This window comes from Grammomys surdaster, unplaced genomic scaffold (assembly GCF_004785775.1).
Source record: "Grammomys surdaster isolate TR1022 unplaced genomic scaffold, NIH_TR_1.0 265, whole genome shotgun sequence".
NCBI classification, from domain to species: domain Eukaryota; kingdom Metazoa; phylum Chordata; class Mammalia; order Rodentia; family Muridae; genus Grammomys; species Grammomys surdaster.
The window spans coordinates 2,219,973-2,230,619 of record NW_021604706.1 but is presented as its reverse complement, the minus strand read 5'-3'; the positions used below and the strand labels follow the sequence as shown (position 1 = coordinate 2,230,619).

The window sequence follows — 10,647 nt, the reverse complement described above, 5'->3', positions numbered from 1 at the left end:
ATAGCTTCTTAGCTTGTGGTGGGATTTTGTGCCCACCTTCCCTGCTACATACTGGGATTTTTGTAGGGCTCTTGTTTGTCGCACAAGACTTGTTCATGCTGTCACAGTTACTGTAAGTTCATATGTGCAACTGCCTGTTTGGATCTGGAAAATAGTTCCCTTGATGTTATCCACAATGCCTGGATCTTTCCAACCTCTTCTTCCAAGAAGATCCCTAGCTTGGGAGGGAAGAGTGTGATATAGATGTCCCATTTAGGGCTGAGCACTCCAGTGTCCATTATTCTGCATAGCTAGTTGAGGGGCTCCATGCTAATTGACATTTACTGTAAGGAGATGCCTTCAAAAGATAGAATTTTTCTAGAATGGGTTTGAAGGCACCTCGACTTGGAGAACTAACAGTAGGAAATGAGCATCTTAAATTTTAATGTGCATCAAAATCACTTTCCCGTTTATATAGAAAACTTAAATATATCTTTTATAAGAAAAACAAAGTATAGACATAAAGAATTATCCAACAGGAAGTAGTTTTATTATTGTATTATCATTTCTGCTTGTTCTCAATGCTCCAAATGTTCTTAATGTGTTTGTTGAACCTTTATAAGTAGAAATAAACAATGTTATATTTTTACAAACTAACCAATTTGCAATTTCAGTATTTGTTTTATGAGCTAGGAAAGGAGGACAAAGACTGGCAAATTTGACAATAAAAATACCATCTACTCTTATAAACCTGAATGAAAATTTATCATACTTCTTTATTTTTTAAGACAGGCTCTGGGCTATAATAAGCCTAGAGTGGCCTGGAATTCAATATATAACCTAGACTGGCCTTGAATTCCTGAGTATTGGAATTACATTTGTATATGCTACACACAGCATTTTTAAAATATGGAAGGAAAGATGCCTAATCTTAGCAAATATTCAGCCATAACAAAATGTGACTTATTTTAGCAAAGAAAACATGATAGAAATTCTTTATATCAAAATATGTTTCTTCCTTTTCATTTCTTCAGAGTACCTTGTGTATATGTATATACACATGCACATATATACATCAAATATATATACACTCAGTATACAGTTCATTTCTCATTAGTATGAGGCAGAGATTAGACCACTTTATTTTTTAAAAAAACTTAAAAAATTATATAACAAAACACCCAAAAGAAAATAAAAATTTTATCAAATTTTGGTACATATATGAGAAAATACAGAGTACTCTTGAAAAACTTAGCATTAAACCATTTTAATTTTAACATTTATTTCAAAGCACATTTTATAAACACTAGATAAATTTACATATAAAAGCTACACATAAATATACAGATCCAAAATATAGTAGTACTATTAATGCAAGAGAAGTAAACTAATATGTTTAAACAAATATAACAATAAAAATCACTTTTCATGGCTATTAATTTTTCATGAATTTAAAAACTATTCAGAAATAAAATGTAGTTAGTATATCATGATTACTATCAAAGTTTAGACTTGCAGAAACAACATAAAAGTACTTGTAAAAAGTTCTTATCTAAATGGATATAAAGGGCTGGAGAAATGGCTCAGTGGTTAAGAGCACCGACTGTTCTTCCAGAGGTCCTGAGTTCAAATCCCAGCAACCACATGGTGGCTAACAACCATCTGTAATGGGATCCAATGCCCTCTTCTGGTGTATCTGAAGAGAGCAATAGTGTACTCATATTCATAAAATAAATAAATCATAAAAAAGAATTTAAATGGATATAAAATTTCAAGCTTTGGTTAACATACTAAATTTGGTGGGAAAACCTTAAAATGAATGTCTCCTTTACCAATATTCCTGAGTTTTTACACACCATTATTGATAAGATAAAAACTCAATGTACAGCATTGTATAATATTGCATTTTAGTTCTTAAAAAACAAGTATTGAGATTATTTCAAATGTGGATAAAGACAATTAGTACTTTAATCAGAGCAGAAAAGAATGCATTTAATTTAGCTTAGCTAAGAACATGTTAATGCCTCTGACGGTTATTTGCAAAGACCATTTGTAAATTATGGTAGAAACTGTTATACCTGCCAGCAGTTTTTATTTGCACCTTATGAGATCATATTGACTTTGTAGAACATGATGCTCTTATCATAAAAGAAATGTTAAATGCTGATGGTCAGCACAAGGCTAGGCACAGTGTAGGTATTCAATATTATTAATTCAAAGTAAAAACCATTATTTGTACACATTCACAATTCAACATGGTAATTCTAAGTTGGCCTGAAATTATCCAAAACTACTTTACACATGAAAATATACTTTTAGTAACAACCATGAAAGGAATTTTTACAAGTGGCCATTTTCAATTTCATGAAATAGTGTCATTCAGATTCCTTTAAATGAGCCTATGAAAGCTGTTCCTGTTCCCTGCCAAACACGATAAAAAAAAATCAAGCTATTAACACATTCAGAACAGATTAGTTTAGATGATAACACATCCTCATTCAGTTTCCCTTGAAAACTGAATCTGGGTCTCTTTAGACTAGATCCATCAATGTGGATTTCTGAACAATTCCTATGCCTCCTCCTGGGAAGTTACTATTATTAAACAGATTTGAGAAATAATGATTTCAAGTAAGCAAAACTTTTATCATACTTTAACATTAATTGACATGAGTAAAAAAAAATGGATGGAGATTTTTAATAATCTGTCTAGATTACCATCATACCTAAGTGTTCCTTACCTAAAAGTCAGTAAGTTTTGCTCTAGGTCTCTTGCTAGTCACAACAGCTATCAGACAGTGATCACCTCTGTCAAATCTGCCGGTGATTGCTGTTCTACAGTTTTATGTTGTACTTCTTATTAGAAAGCAGAAGAATCATCTGGCAATTATACTAACTTAAAAATCAGCCATACTACTTTGGAAGTAGTCCTTAAAACAGCAATGCCAGGATCAGTTAGAAGTATTTGCAAAGCTGGTTATCTTAGGTTTTTTTTTTAAAGATTTATTTATTTATTATATATGAATACACTGTAGCTGTCTTCAGACACACCAGAAGAGGGCATCAGATCTCATTACAGATGGTTGTGAGCCACCATGTGGTTGCTGGGATTTGAATTCAGGACCTCTGGAAGAGCAGTCAGTGCTCTTAACCACTGAGCCATCTCTCCAGCCCTTTTTTTTCTTTCTACTGAAATAGAGCCTTACATGCCAAGGCTGGTCTTGAACTCCTGAGCTCAAGTGATTCTTCCACGTAGGCATCCCAAGTAGCCTGGGACTACAGATGCCATGACCACACTCAGCTTTCAAATACCCATTTTAAAAAAAAATCTTCCAATTTACAAAATAGTATGTCAACTCCATGTACAAAATCTCATTAGTCAGACAATGCAAGAAGCAAATGATTATTTAACTGGCTTTGTACTTTTTAAAAAAAAGTATATAGGTTTATTTAATTTCAACTAGTAACAAATTCCTCTAAATTAAAAGAGAAAATAAGAAACAAAATATACTCTTAAATGAATTATCATGGAGCACTAAGGAAAGTTGGAAAGTTTAAATTATGAGAGATATGGAAGAACTTTTAATTAGGAATAAAATCATGAATATTTCCTAATAAGACTATTGTATGAAAAGAAATAAAACTGCAAGCTTATTGAAGCAGGTTAAATGGTTTATAAAATGATTAAAACTACTGAATTAAATGAGCTATTTTAGATCCTCAAGTAAATAATATGGTATTCAAAGAGTTATTTAAAAATGGCCTTTAGCAATTTTAGCATTAGTAAAAATTACTAATTGTTAAGTGACTAACATACATAAATATATTATCAAACTGTCTATATATAAAGGTTGGAAGGTGCTTAATACCACAATCTGCTTCAAATCCCCATCTGGATCTCAGCAAAGTTATAGAAGCTGTCAACATCTCCAGATGCGGTTTCCTTCTTTTCTGATACAAACATCTATTCAAAATACAAAATAAACAAGAAATTAGTTTTGTAGCCCTTAGATGTCAAAGGCCACCTCTTCACAGAACAAAATCACAGGCTTGCATTTTCTTTTTAAGTTTTTAGAGTTAGTTTGTATGTGTATGAATGTTTTGCCTGAATGTATGTAGTATGTGTACCATACATATGACTGGTTTCCTCAGAGGTCAAAGAGAGTGTTGGATCCTCTGGAGCTGGATGGTTGTGAGGGATATGTGTTAAGGGATATACCATAACTACAAGTACTATTTGATTATAAGGGAAAGGAGATAAAATAGAAAGCTGGATTGGAATATACTAAGATTTTATACCTTTAACCCGTTGAATATCCCATTTACAATAAGGTGACATTCTTGTACAGCGCCATCTCCATTAAATTCCAAGGCAATCACAGGACCTGAAAGGAACCCCAAGAAGTGTTTTCATAGCACAAATATAAATATATTGTAAAAGTAATCCTTGTATTTCTTTTCTTTTGTTTTTTGTTTGTTTGTTTTGTTTTTCGAGACAGGTTTTCTCTGTGTAGCCCTGGCTGTCCTGGAACTCACTCTGTAGACCAGACTGGCCTCGAACTCAGAAATCCACCTGTCTCTGCCTCCCAAGTACTGGGATTAAAGGCGTGTACCACCACTGCCCAGCTTGTATTTCTTTTATTTTAGATTTTTGACACAGTCTCACTATATAGCCCTGGGTAGCTTGTCCTTGAACTTTTCCTCATTTTCCTGCCTCTGTCTCCTGAGTACTGCAATTACAGGTATGCACTACACCCGGCATTCATTTGTGGATTCTTCTTAAGAAATACGCAGTAGCTTTATCAGGTGGGGAAGGAGGACGTAAATAGAAGAGCACATGATTTCAGCGTTTCCCTATCCCTACCATAAATCAATCCTATGATGAGCAGCTCCACTACTATTAATAGGACTAGTGTCACATTTTTTTAAAGTATGTGTGTGTGGGGTATGAGCATGTAGAAGGCAGGTGACTTGTAGAGACCAGAAGATGTCATTGAATTCCCTGCAGCTGGAGTTATAGATAGTTGGTTCTGAGCTGCTAGATTTCGTTACTGGTACCCAAATTCCAGTCAGTCCTCTGCACGAGCAATAAGCATTCTTAACCATTGAGTCGTCTCTCTAACCCCCTTAGTGTCACATTTTTAGCTGTTGGAAATTGTCTGGTTTCTCTGGTTTTTATTCTTCTTTTTAAAACAAAACATACAATACCAAAGAATTTCCACTCATTTAGCAGTACAAAGAACTTCCTTCTAGTTCCCCTACTTACCAGCCAAGCTCTAGGCCATCAACTATGGAACTAAACCAAAGGGGAACTGAGGCCAGGCACCAAAGCAATGTCTCCTTGAAAAACTTTCCCAACTGTGTCTTAAAGCTACATTCTAAAGGCGAAGACTGAGCTTTTCTTTTTAATCCTCTGAATAGAAAGATTTGTCCCTCCTTTCCTTTCCATTAATGTGAATACCCCTATGACTTATATTTTGGGGTAGAGATTCATGATTTAACCTTTGGTAGACCTGGACTGTAACAAAGATTTTTTGGCAAGCAAGGCTAAGGCCAATTAGACCAAGAAAATGTACACTTTAATTCAATTAATGTTTATTCAGTGATCACCATATTCCTAACAGATCAGCCTTTTATCTCCTATGATGGTGGAGAAATTCTGACTTCCAGGGGTTTACAAATGTATCTTGAAAACAAATATAAACTGATTAAACAAACATAAAATGATACAGAATAGAGTACTAAGTATGAAATACTAAAGTGAGCCAATATGAAATGCTGGCTTTAATGCAGTTGTGTGTCCTGAACAAAGCACAATAATGAGAAAGATATCATTAAATTTGGGGCTAAAATAACTGGAGGGTTGTAATTTGTTATAGTAAACATACAGGAAAGTCAAGCAATACAGTGCTCAACTGTACCCTCAGACCTAGAGAACAAGCTGAACTATGAGCTCCCAGCATCACAGTATCTGTAGATTACAATTGGTACTGAGTAAAAGAAAAGGTAACTGCTTACATTTTCTCATTCTTGGCAAAAAGTTTCTGTGAAAAATGTGAGTGATAAGAAGAGGGTATTGGGGCTGGAGAGATGGCTCAGTGGTTAAGAACACTGGCTGCTTGCTCTTCCAGAGGTCCTGAGTTCAATTCCCAGCAACCATATGGTGGCTCACAACCATCTGTAATGGGATCCGATGCCCTCTTCTGGTGTGTCTGGAGATAGCAACAGTGTATTCATATAAATGAAATAAATAAATCTTAAAAAAAAAAAGAAGTGGGTACCGAATGAAACCTTGCAAGGGGCAATAATTCTAAAGGTAGACTTTTAGGAAAAAGTTCTTATGCTAGACAACTTATTCTAAGCCACAAGCCTGTTCAGAAAAATGAAAAAAGGTAAATATCAAAAGTCCCGCTCCCAAATGTTTACCTATTGAAAGAAAGAGGGGATCTAATTATAATAGTATGTATATAGGTGAAAAGTCTCTCAATGTATCATTTTCTATAACTTGACAATGGAAAGCATGTCAGCATCTCAATGCCAAAAGTAAATGTGGAAAAAAGCAGTTCTAAAACTTAAAAGCAAACCAAAATAAATGAAGCTATCGAGTTAGTGATATGGCCATACAGAGACCTAGTCTAAGCAAGCTTAGAGGACAGTGTTTTGTGTATACCCTCAGAGGAATATGTCCTAAGTACAAAAGGATAGAAGAGAATTTTAAAGTTTCATTAATCTTACTCTGGTAGTAAAAGTTACTCTTATTGTTAAAACAATATGGTAAAAAACCAAAACTTTCAGAAGAAAAGTATTATAAAAGAAAAAATTTTACTAAGTCATATACTGTCTATGAGCTGGTGTAATAGTTTGGATTTTAGTCCATGTGCTAAAAGCTTAGTACCCAGCTCAAAGTACTGGAAACTAGTATTGGAAAGTAGTAGAAACATTTAAGAGAAGATGCATAGTGGGAGATCTTTTATATCTTTGGGGGCTATTCACAAAGAGCATTGTAGGGTCCCATCTCTTCTTCCTTTTGTTTCAGGCACAGGGCAAATGGGCTTTATCCTGATGTGTTCGCTACAGAAAGCCCAAAGGAACAAGGCCAATCAGTCATAGACGGAAAGCTCCAAAAATTCCAAGTCAAAATAAAACCTTCCTTTTTATTAAGTTGATTGCTTCAGTTATTTTTATAGCAATAGAAAATTTGTGAACACATTTGGAAACTGTAAAACCATGGTGGTAGATACAGTACTTTGTTACATTATTGTCTACGTTTTTGTTATTATTGATGTTGTTGTTTTTCTTTTTGAAAACAAAAAAAAAACCCTACTATTTAGCAGTGGCTGGCCCGAACTTGGTTGTTTGATCAGGGTGATATCAAACTAACAGAGATCATCTGCCTCTGTCTCTAACATCAAACCTGGCTGAAATATCTTACTGAGTTGAAAGCACTGAAATTATCCAAGAGCAATAGAGTGTATTAAAAGGATATGAGACATGGTGAAATCAGAAGGAATAATGACAGCTTATTAAAATACACTGACTATATAAAAGTCCTTGAGTTCATGATGGTATTTAGACAAAAAATGGAATAAAACTCACTGGACATTACTGAGGGTTGCTAGGGTACCAATTCAGTACTCTGAAAATTGATGCTTACTTGTTTTTCTGGTATGAGCATATTTCAAGTCAATCAAACAGTGCAGGTGTACAAGGTATTCTCTTAACATCTGCTAAATGCAGAGGTGGTGATAATAACCAGAAAGTGATCATTTTGCAACTCCTATTAAAATAATTGGTTCAGGCAAAACCCCTATGGTCTTGACACCTATTCATTTCATGCACATTGAAAAGGTCATTGCCAGCTGAATCTACTGATGACTTTTAGATGATAAAAATCCTAATCAAACACTGTGGGTATTTGCATTTAAAGCAACAAGAGGTACTGGCACCTATGAAAGTATTCTTGTTAAAAAAAAACCTAAGTGTAAACAAGGTTTTGATTTAACTTTTACAAGAAACATAGTAGAACAATTTAATTCCATAAACACTACGGAACAAGAGACCAGACTTCATTTACAAAGGCATGAAACATAAAGAGGGAAAAATGTTTGGTTTTTAAAATTAAGACATACAAGATATAAAACAACACATTACAACAAGTGGACCCACTTTTAGACCTGGATGAAATTAGCTGTAAAAGGACATAAAGAATTTGACAATGAAGATAATTTGCATATGAGTATGAAAGGATCTTTAAGGAACTGCCATTAACTGTTAGATGTTAAAATGCAGTGTGGTTACTCAAGAAAGCATGTTTTAAATTTTGCTTTATTTGAGATACATAAATGTGGGGAATGAAAAGTCAAGACAAAATAACATTGGATTAGAACATTTTAGTGAAATAGGAGGTTAAAAGTTTGTTGTTGTTTTTGAGACAGTGTTAAGTCTATAACTCAGGCTAGACTGGAACTTACTGTGGAACTCGGGTTACCCTGAACTTTGTGGCAATCTTCCTGTCTCATCTTCCAAGAGCTGGGATTACAAGCACAAGTCACCATACCTGAACTCTGACAAAAAGTTGATGAAACTGGGGGATGAAACACCATGGGCTCATTAAATTTTATATTTTAAAGATATTTTAATGAGTCTTTTGCTTGCATGTACGTGAGGTGAGGGAGCCAGATCCTCTGGAACTGGAGTTATGGATAATTGTGAGCATTGTGTGGGTGCTGGGACCCAAATTCCAGTCCTTTGCAAGAACAATGAATACCACTAACCTCTGAGACATCTGTCCAGCCCCAAATTCTATTTTTAGTAAAAATAGTATGTTTAAAAATGTATAGAAGATTTCTTCTTTTTCTTTTTTTCCCTTTCTTTCTTCATCTTCCTTCCTTTTCTTTTTTTCTTTTTTGGTGTTGGAGATTGAACCCAGAGTCCTGGGGTTGAAAGCAAGCCTTCTACCACTAACATGTGTCCCTAGTTCCTCTCCCTTTTAAGTTAGACATTTATTGCTAACAGTTAGACAGTTACTGTTTTCTACAAAGAGAATATAATTTAGAATTCAGAGAGAACTAACCAAGTGGGTATATTGGTTGACATTCTTTACTAGAATATGGTGAACTTCTAGTAAGTAGCTTAATAAATTTCTAAGACAGTAATACCATCAAAACAGGTATGCAAGTATATCATTTTACACTAGGATAATCCTAAATTTAAGAAAACTATGATATTGACAGTATATTCCTTAATTAGCTCTGTTTATTAATGATGCTTACTAAAATTTCTGTGATTATTTCAAAGTATGAAGTCAACAAGGATACTCGTCATGTTTTAGTGTTTCAATGTAAACTTCATATTCAAATACTCTGCAATAGGTTTAAATCTAGGCTTTTTGGCTGTGGTGAACAATCCTGCATTAATTAGATCAGAGCAGTAGCCTATGTGGTCTCTCTGCTTGCCCGCTACGACAATCAGAGTAATAATAATTGCATTTGAAAAGGATCATGCCATTCCTCTGTTCTAAAACCTCCAGGTAGATATTATCTCCATTTTTCCTATTTTATATTTCTCTAAAAATTCATGAGAAGTCAAAGCGATAACATTAACAATTGTTATTACAATGTATCATAATAAACATAAAAGAGATGATAAAGGATAGAAGATGGGAAAGGAGATCTAAAAATATGCTTGCAGGTTCTTAAACTATGAGTGAAGTTGGATGCAAATTATCTAAATTGTAATTTACTTCTGTGAAACGAAATTTTAGAAAAACATGTACAATCAACAAGTCAATAGAAGATAAGTGAAATCATAAAACTGCTCAATTACATTTATATAGGTAACAAAAATGTAACAGAAAAAAACTAGCAAGATGATAGACTTTGATCCAACTTTATCAATAATCTACTTTGATATGAATCTTCTAAAGATAACAGTTAAAGACCGTTAGACTGGACTGAAAAGCAGAAAACAACTATATGCTCTAAAAAAACCTTTTACCTTAAATATATATGTATGGAATATATTGTATATATAATAAATAAGTAACTTTATTAATTTCAGATAAAATAGATTTTAGAGCAAAGAAGTTAATCAGAGATAAAGGGTACTATTATATAATAAAGATTCTCCAAGATATAACAATCCTAAATGCATATGCAATTAACAGATTTTCAAAATATACAGTTAAGCCTCAAAGATTAGAAAAGAGAAATGTCACAAATCCTCATGACACATGTAGACTTCAACATTTCTGTCATTAATGTATGAAATAAGTAGGCAGAAATGAGAGAGATGACTTACATATTATTATCAACTAAGTTGACAAAGTAGTTATCTTTATAACATCCAACCAAGCAAACAGAATTTACATTATCATCAAATGAGCATAAAATCTAAACAAAATAGACCATAGCCTGTGTCATAAAACAGATTTAACTTACTGTAGAAAACAGTATGTTTGTCTTTGTTGGGCTATATGTACTTGAGTGCATGTGCCCATGGAGATCAGCAGAGGGTACCCTGGAGCTGGACTTGTAGGCACTTCCAAGTGGCCCAACATGGGTACTGGAAATTGAACTCGGGTTCTCTGATAGAGTACCAAGTGATCCTAACGACTCTTCAGCCTCCACAAGTGATCCTATAATGACTCTTCAGCCTCCACAAGTGATCCTA

At 34.0% G+C, this 10,647-nt stretch overlaps 1 protein-coding gene across 4 annotated transcripts in view; it reads right to left on the bottom strand.

The window, feature by feature from the left end:
* Positions 1-320: 320 nt before the first annotated feature.
* The window catches only part of Rp2 (RP2 activator of ARL3 GTPase), a 36,705-nt gene continuing 26,378 nt past the window's right edge, over positions 321-10,647 (bottom strand). For 2 of the 4 annotated variants that reach the window (XM_028776129.1, XM_028776132.1), the window contains exons 4-5: positions 4,276-4,361; positions 3,719-3,940 (exon numbers count right to left, since the gene is read on the bottom strand). In XM_028776129.1, the coding sequence (XP_028631962.1) occupies positions 3,857-3,940; positions 4,276-4,361 (170 nt within the window). In that variant the 3' untranslated portion in view covers positions 3,719-3,856. Of the gene's footprint in view, positions 594-1,639; positions 1,676-3,718; positions 3,941-4,275; positions 4,362-10,647 lie in introns of those variants that run through there. The other 2 variants (XM_028776131.1, XM_028776130.1) reach the window with 2 other exon arrangements.